This window comes from Thermobia domestica, chromosome 8 (genome assembly GCF_964235325.1).
Source record: "Thermobia domestica chromosome 8, izTheDome1.hap1.1, whole genome shotgun sequence".
Lineage (NCBI taxonomy): Eukaryota > Metazoa > Arthropoda > Insecta > Zygentoma > Lepismatidae > Thermobia > Thermobia domestica.
Genome location: NC_137461.1, coordinates 252,680,259 through 252,700,132, shown reverse-complemented (window position 1 = coordinate 252,700,132; position 19,874 = coordinate 252,680,259). Strand labels below are relative to the sequence as shown.

Genomic DNA, 19,874 nt, shown 5'->3' with positions numbered 1-19,874 from the left:
ATTCTTTTTGGCACATATGCACATTCTACACAGAGAAAAATCCCTTCTCCGGACAGCGGTATATTGTATAAATATACGGTGTCCTCTTGTTTACTATAGAAATCAGAACGGAGCATACGTTATCCGTATGCTACATAGGCACTGCCCTTAGGTGTTACATAATGTCGTTGCAGGATGTCTGACATCTAACAGTTTTCCGTATATTACATGCATATACTTATGTTACCTTCGTCAGCTATATGTTATATACGTCCATTTGTATATGAGATCCTGACCGCCTACATTATTTCATACAGAAAGTACGTATAAATGGAACACTTATACAGAAAGTATTATAAAACATGCGTTTTCAGTTATACGTCTGCTGTACGTTAAGTCCAAAAACTACAGGAATTACGCATGTAACCTATCTTTTTAAGTATGCCACCTACAATTTTTTTTCTCAGTGTAATTTCATAGTTCTTGTATAGTATCGCCTACCTCTTGTTAATGAGCTACAAGTGCTTCCCTCGGAGCAAAAGATGTTTTGAGAAAATTTTGAGAAAATGTATTTCTCAAAACTTCAGCTATCTTCGAACAAGCCGTCAGGTTCCAATAGTTGACAATTGAGATGTTTAACTTTAACCTCGAAAATTTTCCTGAATTACTAAAGCTTCCCACTGATGAATGGAGTCAATATAAGTATTGGTTTTTAAAAAAAAACAGACAGGGTAAACAAGTACGTACAACCATTTCCTGAATTCGTGCGTGTGCTTTTTCTTATTCACATCTTCCTTCACCACCCCTTTATCAGGGTAGTGTTCTGGCCATTGACCTTCAAGAACTAATCGTGGTATCCCATTCTTTCCCTCCAGTCACAAATACAGAACATCTCCCTTTCATGTGGGAATACGAAAGAGTTAAGAGAAATAACAAAACGGTATTTTGCGTGGCCAAGATACGTAGGTAAATTTATCATTATCATCATAAGGTAAACATTGCTTCAATGCGGCCAAGTTTTAAGATAGACACGCGGCCAACTTACAGATAATAAGTAACGAATATCTTATGGGAAAATACAAGTTCAAGATGAACCAGGCCGAAATGAACAGGTGGCATACTTAGAAAGGGGGCCAAGTTGACAGATTTTACTGTAATTATTTACGAATGTATGAAAATTACCTCACCTCGATGTAACTACAACTGTTTCCTTGTTTCTCCTAATTAAAGAACCATATTTCACTCATATGTTATATTAAAATTAATATGTAAAATTATGAAAATTACAATAGATTTATATACATATACTGTGGCATATGTATGGATATATAGATATTGCTCAAACACATGTATTGCTTGTTTCTACAGATGCACGGATTACGTCATGAGAACCTTAATGTTTTAATTGGATGTTTGACGGACCCAACTCGACCAGCCTTAGTGATGGAATGGTGCAGTAGAGGATCGCTGGAGGACGTTTTGGTCCAAGATGAAATCAAACTAGACTGGTCATTTCGATTGTCTCTACTAACGGACCTTGTCAGGGTAAGTTGAAAGTACTGAGACATCCCTATCAAACCAAACATGGACATGATTTATCTATAAGTGACGGGACTACTTCCCATGCAACACCCATAGCTACAGAAAGGATGAAACGGGCCATGGTGATTCCTATAGTAGTAGAGTTACATTTTGAGTTTGAATGAAACGTAATATCATGTCTCCTCCAAGTGTTATTTCGCCCCTATGCTAGAACACTTAGAAGAGACAAGATATTAAGTTTCAAGTTGAAATTCAAATCTCAACTCTAGTAAGCTGCAAGGATCACTGTGTCTTCATAGTTAGGTGGGGTACCTAAGACAGAAAAGTAGAATAGGGTGCCTAGTTCCTTTTCCTTCTGGTTCTGAAAGCTATGTGAAAAAATTTTAAACTAAGTAGCTGGAGTAGAAGATCAGACGAGGATAATAATTAGGAGTATCCACGTTTACAACATTTGATCAATTATAGTTCGATTACAGAGATATTTATTTGTACAGAATAGTTGTTGTAACAGTATTCAGATATAAAAGTATTCTAATGTAAAGCCATTCCTTATGACGTTAAAAAGCCAGATCCTTTCAGGAAGACCATCACTAGAAATGAAACATGTTGTTGTCTCTCAAAAATTGAATAAAATCTGGAAACTTAAGAATTTTATAAGAGAAACGACGACATACCGTACATCTAACAGAATCTGTTTGGAATAAATCATATTAAGTCCAGTCAGGACAAATAGTCTTTGAAATTCGCTTAAATTTAAGGGTGAAATGTTGGCAATTGCGAACTGCGGATTTTATTATAAATTTTTATTGTATTTCCAGGAGAAGTTACAATTCTTACACGACAACTTACTGCGACTAATTGCACTTATTAGCAGTCGAATTGCTAATGCTTATACTTTTTGTATGTGTGTTGTCTCGGGTTCGATTCTCAGTGCAGGATATGCGCCTTGGATAAACCTGAATAGTTGTTCGGGTCCCACATCATCATAAATATGTGGGATTAAAAATACATCCCACATCATATAGCCCTGTGGGAAAAAAATGGAGGCATGTTGACCTCCATTCAACCAATCATACAACTAATGACATAGATCAGTTCGCTCTTGGAGGAGTGTATATCAGTGAATTGATGCTTGATCATACTTGTAGTATTGAAATGGAAAAGAAAACAAAATAAATTTTAAAAATATTAAGTTGCTGCTTTTTTACCATCTCAAAGTCTCACTATTAATTCAAAGTATAAAATAAGTTAAGACTCATTTCTATTTAGTATTTTTTTAGTTTAACGTCCCACGATATGCTCTAAGCTGAAGAAGATGGTAATGATAATGAATAAAATGAGAGAATTCCGAGAAATCCTGTGGTATTTATCCACCACAAAGTCAGCTTTGCTCAAGCTGGGATCGAACTGGGGACTCCATCCAACAGAACATTCAATTTTGTGCTTCCTCATTAAAGATCGGTACAATGTTTCTTTGAAACAAAACGACAAACAGAAAGCTTCGTGACAGTGTTGTAATTATGATGATAAACTAGAAACAATTATCGATTAAAAAAGGTATTTTGAAAGACGTCTCGCAAGACCTATTAAATATTAAAGATATAACCTCAGTATTCTCATAGTATAAGTAAGAACCTTCAGTTAAGATGATCGACCATACAATTCGAGTGTGGAACGTTCGGATTATAAAGTGAAAACACTAACCCATACTTTTATGAGTGTACTAGACCGGAAGATTTTCAATAATTAAATTTACATTTATTTAGAACGATCATCAGTAATGAAAAAGTACACTCTAGAATACATAACCATTATTTTCTGCCGCTCTGTATTTTAGGATAGATTTTCAAGCATTACTGCTATTTTACGCCATGATTTAAAAAAAATTAAAGGAGCAAAGAAACTTGTAAGAAAGCCTTACTTCTAATTTTTGTATTGTAGGTCTCAGTAAATCATATTTGCAATGATTGTATGGATTCAGTTTTAAGTGTTATCAGTGGCGGATCTAGCGATTGGCCAGGGGGGCCTTGCTCCCCAGTTGTTTGAGAGACAAAAATAATTGGAGTCTGAAAGTTTTTAGTAAACTCATGCTAGTCTGGGTTCTGGTTGACCCTCTCAGTTTTTAACTTCTAGATCCGCCTCTGAGTGTCATATAAAACGATTTAGGTAGTAATTATTTTCTTTTGTGTATCAAGAAGTTTTTAAGCAATTGTCATGGAGAAACTACGAGGAGAATTTTGTTAACATTGTTCATGTGGTATCTGATATTATTATCTCTCTGTAGGGAATGCGTTATCTTCACTCGTCGCCAATCAAAGTACATGGAAATTTAACATCTAGAAATTGCGTTATAGACGCAAGATGGGTGCTGAAAATCACAGACTATGGACTTCCTGCCTTTTATGAAGCTCAGAATATTACACCGGCTCCCAAGGCAGCCAGAGGTGAGTAAATTGAAGTTTATCTTAACATCTTTTACTTGCATCTTTGCAAAATTTTAATTTTTCTTTATGGAAAGGCTTATTTTTTTCTACCTTCGCTTCAGAATAATATAACTTCGTAAATTGTGTTGTTCTATACCGTATACGAGGGGGAGGGGGCAAAAAAACGGACTATAAGCGCGCGGATGTTCCTACCCGTAGCAGACAGTTCTTCCGCCAGGTAGGTCTAGTAGAGACCTTCTCAAATCAGTTGCCCAAGCGGTCTCTGCGTAAGAGGTTGATGGGTTTGATTGTAGTGTTGTTTCTCTCAACTGTTTTTGTTTGCTGTCTGCGAAATCGTTGTGAGAGATTTAAAGGAACAAGATCAATGTTAGAAAATTTGCTTCTTCTTCGCAACAGAAGCTTAACAAATGCTTTAATAGGCTTTCAACAAGGGTGCTATGAGCGCACACAAGTTTACGAGTAGCTTGAGTGGTTTAAACATGATGAGATCAATGTTGAAGGTCATACTCGTTCTGGGCGCTCTTCATCATCCCAAAACGATGAAAACATTGACAAAACCCGGTAAAAAAAATCAACAAGGATCATTGCTTCATGATCGACGAAATTTCAGAACAAATAGGAGTCAGTTGGAGCTCGTGCCAGCGAACTTTCAATGAGGATTTGCAAAAGAGACGCGTTGCCGCTAAGTTTGTTCCTCGCCTGCTCACACAGTATCTGGATATTTAGACTTTCACGAGTAGGCTATCGTTCCCTACCCCCCGTATTTGTTAGGCCTAGCCCCGCGATACTGTTTTTCTATTACCGAGAATGAAGAAACTCTAGAAGGGAGGTATTTTGATCATATGGAGGGTGTAAAAGGAGCTTAGCAGAGGGCACTAGACGATATCAAAGTTGAAGAGTTCCAGAGATGCTTCAAACAGTGAGAAAGAAGACTGGAAAATTGTATCACATCTAACGGAGATTACTTTGAGGAATATTAAAAGTGTTTTGTATAATAATAATAATTACAATAATAATAATAATAATAATAATAATAATAATAATAATAATAATAATAATAATAATAATAATAATAATTAATTAATTAATTTTTTAGAACAAAAGTCCGGTGTTTTGGGTCCTCCCTCGTATATTTTATTTAAAATGCCCCTAGTAAAACGAGTTTTCAGTGAAACTGAAAAAATAACAATCGTGTTCTCGTTGTTTGATTCACGTACTTCTGTGGTCTATATTGCAATCGTACTTTTATTATTTTTTCATAGGAGAAATCGATTTAATATGAGCAGTCGGAAAATATGACCAGCACGAAGCTTAAACTCACACAGTACACACATACCTTGCGCAAGAGGAAAACAACGAAGTTCGTAGCATTGTTTGGAATTTCATGAATTTGTAGAGAGTAGCCAAAGTTCATTTACTGCAGTTGTTGTGAAATAAAGGTCAAGTTTACAAGTACATAGAATAAAAAAATGTATTTTTTAGAGCTATAGTTAAATCAGGGTAATGGATAATAAGCTAAAACTTGGTATCTATCGATTGTATATAATTTGGCACTGGATTTATAGTCAGTTCTATCTAGGAACACAACGACAGTCTTTCGTTCACTTCTTTTCTATATAAGTAGTGTTGCCAATTACAACATTTTAAAATATTATTAGCAGTCGGTGAAATATGAGCTTTTGAATTCAGTTTAATATGGGCACACATATTTTTTTTCAAAGTAATGAGAGAAATGGACGTGAGGAGCTTTTGCAGATGTTAACTAAAGTGGACATTCCGTAATAACATAATTTGTAATAACATGGATGACATACATTATACAATCTTCAAGTTCATAATCAGCTTGGATACATTTAGTCCATTTCCAGTCTATCACTCCAGTCTTGTGTGGGAGGGGTGTTGTCATAGTCTATGTGTGCGGAGAAGGTGAACAAGCAAACATTCATAAATAAATATAAAGCTCAAGTGGATAATAATAGTTTCACAGAAGAAAACGCCAGAAATGCTACGCCAAGAAAGAGGACAGGCTAAACCCAGAGTGTGAGGAGAATGATAGTATTTGCCATATTTGTGAAGGAAAGCTTAGTGAAGACTCCAAAGGGAAGGATGGATCAAGTGTAATGTGTGCCAAGACTGGTATCATGTCCTTTGTGTGAACGTTCAGTGCCCTGAGTTCTTTGTTTGTGATTGTTGGACTCTTGAAATGAACTGTGTTTTATGCCTTTGTGCAACTCTCTTTTGCTCATTATTGTAATCATTTACGTTTTACTTTTTCTTTTGTACACTTGTTTGTGTCTGCTTTGTATTTTATGTTAAAAAAGGAATGCTGCTCATATTTACCCTGGTATACGGACAAAATCTCGCGGCCGAAACATCGCCGCCCAGAATCTCGCCGGCCAAAACCTCGCGGGCCAAAATCTCGCCGGGCCAAAACCTCGCGTGGCCAAAACCTCGCCGCCCAAAACCTCGCGGGACAAAATCTCGCCGGGCCAAAACCTCGCGTGGCCAAAACCTCGCCGCCCAAAACCTCGCGGGACAAAATCTCGCCAGGCCAAAACCTCGCGTGGCCAAAACCTCGCCGCCCAAAACCTCGCGGGACAAAATCTCGCCGGGCCAAAACCTCGCCGCGAATGAAACTTTTCTGTGTTTCCTAATATTCAATTCCACATTACAAATAATAATAATAATAATAATAATAATAATAATAATAATAATAATAATAATAATAATAATAATAATAATAATAATATACAAAACATCGGGCTTTCTCGGGTTATTCCCGTTTCCTCCCACTTTCTTTATTCGATCATTTCCTTCATCCTTGTCATCTACGCCTCCTTTAACCTATAGGACATAATCAAGGGACGTCGTAAAAACTCATATATTGTTTCATATTTTCATAAATATAATTAGATTTTTGTTAAAATTTTAAGTTTTTGGATGTTCCAAAGTTCACAAAACTAACCTCGTTAGTTGTCATTACTTTCCTTATGCAGACTTTCTTTCCCTATAACCAGTTTAAAAACATCCTGTCGCCCTACCTTCACATTGTAATCCTCTAATACAGAAATAGGATTTTCATATGGTATTGCGGGACTTGGTCAAATACCCGTGATACTTCTTCTGAAACAGCGTCTTTTATACCGTCGTCCTTATCATCTGTTGGAACATTTACATTTTGGTCAGGCGAGATTTTGGGTATAGCGATATTTTGGAGCGCGAGGTTTTGGCCCGCGAGGTTTTGGGTGGCGAAGTTTTGGCCAGGCGAGGTTTTGGCCCCGCGAGATTTTGGCCCGCGACGTTTTGGGCGGCGAGGTTTTGGCCAGGCGGGGTTTTGGCCCGGCGAGATTTTGTCCCGCGAGGTTTTGGGCGGCGAGGTTTTGGCCAGGCGAGGTTTCGGCCTGGCGAGATTTTGGGCCGCGAGGTTTTGGGAGGCGAGGTTTTGGCCAGGCGAGGTTTTGGTCCGCGAGGTTGTCGCCGCGAGGTTCTGGCCGCGAGGTTTTGTACCCAAACCATTTACCCTACGAAGTGCTCATATTACCCTTGTACTACGGAAAATATGAGGACTGCGCACCTACCTTACTAACCGAACAAAAGTATGTACAACCTTGTACTTTTAAGCGTTTGTAGACGAAAGATCAGGCTTTGTTTTGGTAAGACTTTTTACTTTCTGTAATACATCATTTGTGGGATATATTAGTATTTTCATTTACTATGCTCATATTCGACTGACTTCCCCTATAGTTAATCAGGCGACGAATAGAATTTCTGACCATTGCAAACAACCATTTTGAAAGAAAATATGTTCTGTACAATAATATCATAACTGTTGTAATACAAGTTGAGTTATGATAGTTTTCATGTTATCTCACACCACATTTACGCATTAGTAGGATCTGCTAAGTTACAACAAATGAGAAACATCAAGTTAAGAACGCATATATTTTAATTACGCTCAACTCTAGCCATAGGAGCAAAATGCACAGTTCTGATTGGTAGGTGAACTTGAGGGTTAGGGGGACACTTTCTGGCGTAGGGTACGCTGACGGCCGCCATCTTAAATTTAACTTTTTTATATTACAAACGCTACGTGGGTCACGTGATACATGACCGTAGGCTAGAATTTCAGCAGAAAATCGAATATGAAGTCAAAATGCATTTATCTTTATGTGGTAAACAGTCATCCACAATTGAAATTGTAAATTTGACTGCGTTTCTTTTGTGTTGCAGGTTGTGAATCACGCCGTTAACGAGGGACGAACGCATCCAGATCATCAAAATATGGGGTGCGAGGAGTGCCCGCGCAGTGGCTGCCGATTTCAATGCGCGTCATCCACAACGAGCACCTGTATTGCATGTTGCAGTGGCATGGTTATTGATCAAATTCGAGGAAACGGGAACAGTTGCGGATAGACCCCGTAGTGGACGGCCAAGGACAGCCACGGACGAAAAAACAGCTACTGCCGTGTTGGCCTCCTTCTCGAAGTCGCCGCAGCGAAGCACACGTCGTTTAGCAATGCAGTGTGCCGTGAGTCACAGTTCAGTGCACAGGGTGCTCCAAAGGTATAAGTGGCATCCATATAAGATGCAATTGCAGCAACATTTGTCGGAGGACGATCCCGATCGTCGCGTCCAGTTTTGCGAGTGGGCCATTGAGCAATTGAGGGTAAATCCGCAGTTAGCTATGCAGATACTTTTTTCGGATGAAGCCCATTTCTACGTAAATGGTGAGGTCAATAGGCAAAACATGCGCTATTGGTCCCGTGACAATCCCTCTTGGACAGATCCCTCGAAAATGACCGGTGCAGGGAAAACTATGGTATGGGCAGGCGTATGGGGAACAAAGATCGTCGGTCCGTTTTTCATTCCAGGAACGTTAAATGCAGACCGATACCTCGCGTTGTTGCAGGAAAACATAATGCCGGCTCTGATGTCCGAGGATGGTACCTTCCCCATGTTCTTCCAACAAGATGGTGCACCTCCCCATTATGGCATCCAGGTGCGTCAGTTCCTGGATAAACAATTCACTGCAACGTGAATTGGTCGAAGAGGAGCAGTGGAATGGCCTGCCCGATCACCAGACTTAACCCCCCTTGACTTCTAGCTGTGGGGACATGTGAAGGCTATGGTGTATGCTGTGAAAATTCGTGATGTTCGCCATCTGGAACAATGTATCATGACTGCCTGTGAACAAATATACCCAGAAACCTTAATACGTGTCCATAGGAATTGGGAGAAGCATCTGAACACGTGCATGGCCCAGCACGGACAAATGTTGAGCACATTATGTAATACGAAAGTCACACCTGCAATTGTGGATAACTGTTTACCACATAAAGATAAATGCATTTTGATTTCAGATTCGGTTTTCTGGTGAAATTCTAGCCTATGATCATGTATTATATGACCCACGTAGCGTTTGTAATAAAAAAAAGTTAAATCCAAGATGGCGGCACCAAGATGGCGGCCGTCCGCGTACCCTACGCCAGAAAGTGTCCCCCTAACCCTCAAGTTCACCTACCACATCAAATTCGCTGAAAGTACATCCATTTGGATTTTAATATTGGTGGTAAGGGACTTTTGAGACACCCAGGATGGATATATATACTAGATGGATATATATAATTCACTTAGGAAACAACTATACAAAGTAGACAATGCCAAAGCTTTTACTGGATACCACAAGTGACAAATAGCGAGCTACACAGCATCCTAATACAAGATGGTGGAACAAAATTATGTAGCACTGAGAATATATTGGAAACGAATTGTCCAATGTAGATGATTGTCAAAAAGTACTGGAAAGACCTTCATCCAGCAATGTATCAACAGTTGTTGATAATTGTATGTATGAGTTTCAAATAAATAAATAAATAAATAAATAAATAAATAACACTGGCCACTTCACTCATCCCCCAACTTCTCATTTTTGACATCTGAGTATTTGAGATTAAGGAATAACAGTGCCGTGCCGTGGAAAATCAGCATCCGGGGCGAGAGTATACAACGGCGACAACTACCTATTGTATGAGTGAGTTCGACAGACCAGCGACGAAGCGTAAGAAAATTTTCAAAAAGAAACCCTGCTTTAAGTTGATTTTGAGGACTTTTTATTACTCTTTTCCTTCCATTTTATATATAGACCCTATCTGCACATGCATTTTCCTAACATGACTAACATTATAGGACCTTCTCCTAAAGCAGGAAGAGGATTTAAGTCCATACTAGTATTAGTACAAGTAATGTTTCCTCTCTCTTTTTCTTTCCTCCCGATTTTTGTGCCCCCTCACTTTCTGTGTCCGGGGCCGTCGCCTCGCTCGGCCCCCTACGGCAAGGCACTGAGGAATAAACGCTTATATCTTGTTCCAAGCTAGAAGGAAAGATAAAATAAAATTTACCGTTCCCATACCCCGCCATATATCTATAGATAGGTATAGATATATAGATATAGATATATATAGCATAAATCAAACAGATGCTGTTGTCGGTCCTCGTGGCTGAGCGTGGTAGTGGACAGGTTAGTAATGGACACCGCTTTCGGCATGGATTCAAACCTGACCCAAGGATTCTTTAAAAGTTTCATAACACTTTTATCACTAAAATAAGATTAAAAAAAATAATACTCTTTCGCCCTTGTACATAATATACAATGCATAAAAAGTGATTTACTTGCGTTATGAAACATAGTTGAGGGAGCGTCAGCGAGCGCAGGGAGTTAGAATCCCCGCAGGGCTCGTTTTGTTCCATCTTTAGCCCCATGATAATGCTGCGTTACATTACGTCACACTGGGGTGGTCCAACTTAGAACCTCATCCGCTTTCTTGTAACCAAAATGCATATTTTTTTAAGGGTAGCGCGTGAAAAAAAAATATGTCTTATGTTTTTACGAAATGTAACCCAAACATAATTATCTTTTCATCAACACACAAAATGACAATTTTCTTGTATTACGATAATACACAATACATGCACCAGAAGGTTTGAACAATCGTAAACTGCAGCCAATCAGAAACGTGTATTTAGTTCCTATGGCTAGAGTCGGGTGTGAAAAGAAATATTCAGCAACAATTCAACGTAATGATAGTAAGTAAGTCAAGAAAGTCACATAGCCTGTATACGGCCTGTGAGGCTGTCTATGCATTGAAAAAAAAAATGACTATCTCATATTAGCATATTACAATGAACTCTATGAGATTGCAGGACATGAACGAGAAAGGCGAGTAATGAAGATTAGAGTAATTTATTTTATAGATCTCCTGTGGTGTGCTCCGGAACTGATTCGAGACCCGCTGCTGAGGAAGAGAGGAACACAGCCAGGGGATGTATACAGCTTTGGAATCATTATGCAAGAAGTAGTCGTCAGGGGTGAACCATTTTGTATGCTCTCTTTAAGCCCTGAAGGTAAACTAATTTATTAAGTTTATTCTTTAATTGGTATTATTAATATTTATTATGTTTTAAACAAGGTATTGGATATACAGGGTGTTTCAAAACAATACTGAAAACGTTTGCAAGGTGATTCCTGATACCAAGATAAGACAAAAAGTATAGACCAACCTTGGTGCACAAATGGTTCCTTTCGGAGTTATAGGCTGCAAAAAGTATGAAAAAATGAAATTTAAAGGCCCATAGCTCCAAAACTATGGAAGTTACCGCATTCGGTTCAAGACATCACTTAGAAACTAATATGAGCACTATCCAAACATACATGTTTCAGAATCCTAAGTTACTCACACAACAATTTTTATAGAGGCAGTTCGGCTATGGGAATATAAATTGAATTGATCACCAACTACCTCTATAAAAATTGTTATGGAAGTACCGCAGGATTTTGAAACGTGGATATGTGGATAGGGCACATACCAATTTCTAAGCGAAGTCTTAAGCCGAATACGGTAGGTCCAATAGTTTTGGAGCTATGAACTTTTAAATTTCATTTTTTCATGTTTTCGGCAGCCTATAACTCCGAAAGGAAGCATTTGTGCGCCCAGGTTGGTCTATACTTTTTGTCTTATCTTGGTGTCAGGAATCACCTCCCAAACGTTGTCAGTGTTGTTTTGAAGCAGTCTGTATATCCAAAGAACTTTGTTAACTGTTTCAAGAGATTTCCTTCTTAATGATATAAATCTGTATGTAAAACATAATTTGGATGTTTGATTATGCAGTAGAAAATTGATTGTTATTTTACCTGTAATCTTTTTACTTGTATGTGTGTTTGTGTTTGTGTGCTTTTCTCTTTAGTTTACAGTAATCAAATTCACTTTCGTGTTATAACGAGAAAAGAAAGAAAAACACTCTGTTATATTTCATTAAATTTGAAATATTTTAAAAAGCCCAAAATTTCCCAGGCAAAAAGCGTGGATTTTTTAAAAGCCTAGCTTTTCCGAGCCCTTACGTTTCTAGTCAGAACTATTGACTAAGGCCTGCCTATACACTATAGGATAGATCCTAGGAAATCTCTTACAATGTTTCCTAGAGTCAAAATCTCAACGTGTATGGCATCAGAGCGCATGTCTTTTCCTATATTCTGAACGATCCTATGAGATTTCTCTTGTTTAGAGCACGGTCTATTTCGCAAAGAAAATTCGTAAGATTTCGATTTAAGCGACTTCAGGTGAGAGAAAGTGAAAACAAATTTGTTTCCTCCACGCCAACCGTACGTTGGTGAAATGGCAAAAATACTGGACAAGATGAAGAATAGTGCAGGGACTGATAAGGTATATTTTGCTAATTTATCTTCTGATTTTTATGCTTTATTTTAGAGGTGTGCAATTTAACAATATAGCGCCTGATATCAACAGCAGTAGGATGTGCAGTTACGTGTACGGTACAAAAGGGTAGGATTTCCTACGAGATATGTCGTAACATTTTTCCTCAGACAAATCCTAAGATACTTCCTATGACTTATCTCATAGTGTATAGCAGACCCAAGTTTCAAGATAATGTTGGTTCATTGGTGGTAATATATGTCAAGATAACTTAGGATAGGACTATGGGGGAATAAGCACCCCTACTTTGGGTGCAATATTCTAGATTTCCTTTTCTAATATTGCATTTTGCTGCAGTCGTTGAAACAGCCATAAATCACTGGAGATAAATCAGGTAAATATGCAAGATGAATTGGATTGGAATTGGATTTTGCTAGAAATCCCCTTTAGTAATGAGCAAACTATAAGGACTTACATGTATTTTTACACTAAAGTTCACACACAAATCTCTATTGTTATCGAAATCAGCTACCAAAATGACTTTATCTGCTAACCATTTATGCGCACATTTCTAAATAATGTACAAACATGATTACTCACTTGATTTCAACCTACTCACTTCACATAACACTACACTGTCATTCATGTAATTAAAATGTCACATGATCCAATATACAAATTTAGAAATTTCCTCGCTCAAGATTAAACTTATATGATCATCTACCAGTTTCTTATTACACCTAGGTATTGTATTCAAACATCCCGTATGGTTTGGGTACAAAACCTCGCCTGGCCAAAACCTCGCCTCCCAAAACCTCGCGGCCGAAAATCTCGCCGGGCCGAAACCTCGCCTGGCCAAAACCTCACCGCCCAAAACCTCGCGGTACAAAATCTCGCTTGGCCAAAACCCCGCCTGGCCAAAACACCTCGCCACCCAAAATATCGCGGGCCAAAATCTCGCCGGGCCAAAACCTCGTCTTCCAAAACCTCGCGCCCCAAAATATCGCCATACCCAAAATCTCGACTGACCAAAACCTCGTTGTAATGATCTCGCGACACAGAATCTCGCCTGGTCTAAATTAAGCGATACTTAGTGTCGCCTGGGAAGAAATGTCGTCAGGATAAAACCTCTTCACGACGATTTCTTCAATGTAGAATGTTCTATATATTACTATATGTATATATTTAGTAATAACACATAATTAGATTAAAATAATGACAAGAAAAATTCTAATGCATGCTTTGGAAATATATGAAATATATGACTATGTTTGTTACATTATACCTCTTGAGCCATCCTACCGATGTCAATCAAATTTTCAACATAGATGAGGTTCGAGCCTAGGATGGCTTTTATAATTTCATTTTGTCGGCACAACAAAAGGGAGGGGGAGTGGGATATATATATATATATATATATATATATATATATATATATATATATATATATATATACAGAGCCGTAGCTAGAGATTTCGGCGCCCGGGGCGAAGTAGAATTCGGCGCCCCTACTCTCACCACACCAAGCTCTTCCTTTTTTTCTTTTTACTTATAAGAAAAGCAGCAGATATTGTTATACTACACTGAATTTTTATTAAGCTGCAGGCGAGATTTTGGCCACGAGGTTTTGGCCACGCGATGTTTTTGCTGGCGAGGTTTTGGCCACACGAGGTTTGGGGCGGCGAGGTTTTGGCCACGCGAGATTTTGGGCTGCGATATTTCGGCCGCGAGATTTTGTCCGTATCCCATCCCGTATACAAGCTTTTTTTTTTTTTTTTTTTTTTTTTGCAAAGTGCTAACATCTTTCATCCTTTTATATTGAGAAATTTTATTTATTTATTTATTATAGATATAATTGAGAAGATCAAACACCCGCCACCGTTGATACGGCCTTCGGTAAGCAAAGGGGCAGCTCCGCCAGAAGCAATAAACATAATGAGACAATGTTGGGCAGAACAAGCGGAGATGAGGCCAGACTTCAATGCCGTGCATGACCTCTTCAAGAAGTTGAATCATGGAAGGTAAGTCTTTCAATTAGAAAATATAATGAAAATAAGTACCAATGATCAGGCACAAATAAGTCGTATAAACCCGTGACTGAAATTAAGCAATAAAATTTGGTAAGTAACATTATGGTTGTTGTGTCAAGTATCCACTAATTTGGCTAGCTGCAATTCAACAGCGTTTTCTTCGCACTTTATCGACAAGGAATATCATTTTCAATGCTTTATCACACATTCATACATACAAGTTTCGACTGACTTCCTTATTGTTATTCGCTGTTGATGATTCAAGTGTAAATTGGTATTGCGAGCTCTAGGTGAAAGTTTCATAAATTAAATGATTTCGGGAGATTACATACAATTGAATTAAAATATTCCGAAATGGAAGGTAAGGAGAAAGGCTGTACACGTACGCTGGTAGACTTCTCAGAATAAGCCATTGGAACAATAGTGAACGAATGAAAGGGAAATTCTGAATCCTGTGAACAATCTTTAAATACAACATCTCGTAGTATACACTTGTAACGTGTTCTCAAACTGTTTTCCGAATGAGGACCAGTTTTATTAGAATGTTCTAAGGACAAACCTACTCTTGATCCATTGAAGGCAAATGTAATATTTACCATTATTCTCATATTTTTAACCGACTTCAAAGAAAATGGAGGAGGTTTTCAATTTAACCCGTTTATATATATGTTCTGGTTGTGTCCAAGCGCAACTTCGAGTTAGGGGCACCAAAAATTTGCTTATTATTTTGTTTGTTTGCTTAAAAGAGTATGCCTTCTTGGTGGTCCCATATAAATTGAAATTTCTTTAAGATATGATTATAATCTTTAGAGGTAGATTGTGAAACACCTCAAAGTAAGTGTATTCGACGATACATTCTTTAGCATGATTAAGGACGGAGCCAATGGAGCCCAAGCTCCGGGGTTTCCAGGCTCGGGGAATCCCCATAAATTCCTCTCTTTAATACTAAAATATAGCAATCAACTTATTATATTATAGGCTTCATGCTTCAGACCCATGCTAATTTTTTATCCGCTTGCTACGCTTCTGGTATCGCTAGAGTTGTCTTCTCCCACTAGCGTCTTCCGGATACTTATTTTGTGAGGGAGTGAGCTATTTTGGGCCTCTATGACAAAACAAATTATTAGCTTGTGGTGACAATTTTTAAAAAATATCTCTGCCATTACTTAGAGCAAATCTAGGAGGTTTTCAAAATCTCCTTTATTAGTGTTTTTACAGGGACTGTTGACCATTTGGCCTATATCTAACGTTTGAGTGTCAACTGCAGTATATGAGCTTTTAATTGTTAATAATGAATGTAATTAAACTTGGAGCACACTATAATATTACATCATAGTTCTCGGTGTTTCGCTAAGTCTATGAGACTGTGGAAGCCAGCAAAGAAAATTTATGCGCTGGAATTATTCGTAACATAGAGCCCTCTGAAATAGTTGGCTCCAGGGCCCCAAAAACCTCAATCTGCCCTTGATTATGGTTGCATGATAGCAGATGGGCTTATAGTGTAAAGTTTCGGAACATTTTCCTGGTACTTTATACTGTATTTTTTGTCACAAAAGAAAATGCTTTTGTGTGGGGGGGGGGGATAGTATCCCTTGCCCCTTGAAGTGATGGAAGCTATGAGAAAATCAATTCGCTTAACAAGGTAATTGACTTTAAAAACTTTTAAAGTTGTGGATTCAAGGTAAAACAACAAAATATATTAAGTTTGCAAATGCAATTTACACAATAAATAACACGAATAGTGTGACAAGCAGAGAAAGCAGAGAAACTGTTATATGGTAAAAGAACAGAAACAAAAATCACAAGCTGCATGTTTAAAGTGTATAACAAGAAACGTTATAGTGAGTAACGTTCTAACCTACCACCCAGCTGATCCGTGTTCGAATCTTCGTCAAGTATACTTCATTTTTTGTCGAAGGAAAAGCCATTACTTGTAGTATTTACTTTCTTTTTCTTTTCGTCGAAGGAACGTAGTATTAGAGTCTTATATAAGGTTTCATTCTGTTAGATTCTTTTCTTATTCTTGTCTAAGGTAATAATATAAGGCTGCAAGTATGGTTCTACCTAGGTAGATCAAAAGTAAGGGTGTTCTAGATTTCTTTCCATAAATAAAATATAAACATAAGCTTACATCAGAAACTAAATACACAAGTAATTGAAATGAAAGTAGCAAGTGTCTGCCATCTGACCCAATCAGAATTTGTCTCTCTGTCCGTGTATCTGTCTATCTGTTTCACCATAACTCTCGTAAAACTTATTTTATTTTAATTAAACTTAGTATACTTTATATGCCTCCCTCCAATCTTTGAAAATAACTTTATTGTTTGATATTGCAAGAATCTATCAAAATAAAGGAGTAAAAGGGAATAAAATTCTCTCCGTATTGCAAGTTTTTACATACAGAAAATCATTCTCTGGTAGAAACTACGTAAACATGATTTGAACTCGATAAAACGTAGCACATACAGTGGCGTAGCAATAGGGTAGGCAGGGTAGGCATTGCCTACGGGCGCAGGAAGTTTTCGGTATATTAGGGGACGCCTCAGGTTTTTAATTAAAAAAAAGAACCGTATTATATAAATAAAGCCCCCATTTTCGCAATCTTTCTTTCAGAACATTGCAAAAATAAAAATTCCTGCTCACTTCACATGCAGTTTATTACATTTTCGTATCAAATTATTGGCTTTACTGTAAACTCGTCGAGGTTATAACACTGTATGATTAAGAAATTAATCCTCCTGTATTAATACGATATCAATCCTATTTATATATACTGAGCTCACTAAGTTTAAATAAAATCCCCCTGTGCAACAGGCTTTCAACAGTAATGACAGATTCTATGACCTATAAGATCTGGATTAAAATTAGTTAAAAAGTGTTGCCATGATTGAGGCACAGCACAATTGTCAAGTACCGCGACTACACAGAATCAACCACAAGCACCAAGGGTCGGACAAACCAGGCAACTGACCGGGGCGCCCAAACGAGCACCCCAAAATAAATTTTTGAACGTATGATCTAATATCAGTGTCTAATATCATGAATTGGACATATCTGATCTGATAAAAGAATTTGCAGCAGCAAAAATGAGAAAGAAACACTTCTGATTTTGTATACAATTTGTCGATTTAAAAAACTGGAAATAGGAAAAAATGCTTATAAGCGGTTTCACAAGATTTTATTGTTTATTTTATAATTATGTAAAATTGTAATATACTATATAGATATAATCATTTGAAATCCTGTTGATACATTACTCTTCATTTACACTATCACTGCAAAAAAGGTCCGAATTTTACAAGAGCATATTTTTAATGAACAGGACACTGTCCAGTTTATTTTAAAAGATATACCACAACGATATAAAAAGAAAAAAACGGTCAATACCGTCCCACTGATAATTTTCAGTTTATGCCGTTTCTGCGCGTACGCATAAGTTATAGCTGGTAATATATGGGGTCTATTCGATGGATGAGAGAGCACCACAAGGGATTTTGCCTACGGGCGCCAAAGACTATTCTTACGTCAGTGAGCACATACTTTCTTTAGGGTTTCTCACTCATTCCCAATGGTTGTAGTTGAAACCGATCAAGGATAAGTTAGTGAAAGATGTAAGTTCCCAAAACTTCGAAGTTTCATTGTTGAAGAAATCTAATCCAAGAAAATAATTTTCCTTGGTAACAACAATAATTCGATTTTGCAGGAGCTCATGTGGTTCGAACTCTACGTTAATCAGTAGATCCCGTCTCATAGAGCCTCGCTGCTGAAAGGGACGTTAAACTGAAAATCAACAACAAAATCAACAATGATTAGATTTTGATACAATGTGACATATTCTTTCTTTAAAGGTTTCCAATCACCCCATCCATGGAGCTAAAGTTTATAAAGAATTTAAGGGTGAATCGCCAATGAATTATATATATATAGTATCGTAGTTCTTTGTCCATTTTGCTGTGATGACAAGACAACCTCGGTGTCATCATTCTTAAATATTGAGCAAAAATCATAGAAATTGCCCCCCTTCTCCAATTAATACCGAAATTTCTAAGAACAGTCCTACACGCTTAATACCGAAATTTCTAAGCACAGTTGGACATATGCACACTCGTTTTAAATACGGATTTTATATGTAAATAAAGATTTTGTGTGTAAGATTTATATGACATTCAATATAATGTGTCACCCTAGTAGCAAATTTAGCATGAATGGTAAAATGTTTTTCAGTTTCAATTCTCAAGACATTTTCTTTCCTGTTTTTCCATTACTTTGTCAATAGCTTACAAAACACTGCCACCAGACTTTTTTTCATGTATAGTCTTTAACATTTGTTCCCATATACTTTTCTTAAGGTTTCGATCCTTTAGGCAAAAAGAGGCGGATGATTAATGAAAATGAATTCTAGTTGAAGTAAACTTTTAATGGACTCTTAACGAAGTCTAACCCGATACTACAACAATCAAAAACGTACGTGCTAGCCACTAGACGAGCAGATAGCATATAAGTTTAACTAACAGTATCATAAAAATTCTCCTTGTGTATGACGACATGCCGTCGCACACTGGGGCGAAAACGCAAAAAGCTGGCCAAAATATGGTAACTATATTCAAATTGAATGAAATTTAGTATTAAGGTGTTATTGAGGTTGCTGATTAGATTCTGCAACTAAAGTTGAAAAAAACAAAATGGCGGATCCAAAATGGCGGAATAAAAAGAATGTCAACATATTTCGTAATTTTCACAATGTATATTTAACAACCTTCACTTTTTTCACATATTTTTATGAACAATTACTTGTTACTTACGTTCTTATTTATTAGAAATGTATTATTACTTAAATGACATAAATTATTGGTATTTGATTCGGTTATGATAACTGCAACGGCTTGTCACTGTAACATTAAATGAACAATAATTAACATCAACACGCTTCGTAATTGGCACGTTTTGGCAGCTACGTTTTTGTCGATAGCATTAATTAATATTCAGACTACCATTCTACAAAATATGAACGTGGTGCACGAGGGTGCACATAATGTTTTCAACGCTTTAAGTTAATAAAATATATAAACAATGTGAAAATTTTGCCTGACTTGCGATTCAAATTATAAATTATTACATCATTATTATTAATTTTTCACTTCATACACTTGTTCTACTTACCAGTACGATAT

General features: G+C 37.3%; 1 protein-coding gene across 1 annotated transcript in view; it reads left to right on the top strand.

Moving 5' to 3' along the window:
• LOC145693547 (retinal guanylyl cyclase 2) overlaps positions 1 to 19,874 on the top strand; it is a 980,145-nt gene that overhangs the window by 893,016 nt on the left and 67,255 nt on the right. Inside the window, exons 12-15 of the mRNA XM_081769634.1 lie at positions 1,348 to 1,524; positions 3,806 to 3,965; positions 11,217 to 11,366; positions 14,523 to 14,694. Of these exons, the coding sequence (XP_081625760.1) occupies positions 1,348 to 1,524; positions 3,806 to 3,965; positions 11,217 to 11,366; positions 14,523 to 14,694 (659 nt within the window). The remainder of the gene's footprint in view (positions 1 to 1,347; positions 1,525 to 3,805; positions 3,966 to 11,216; positions 11,367 to 14,522; positions 14,695 to 19,874) is intronic.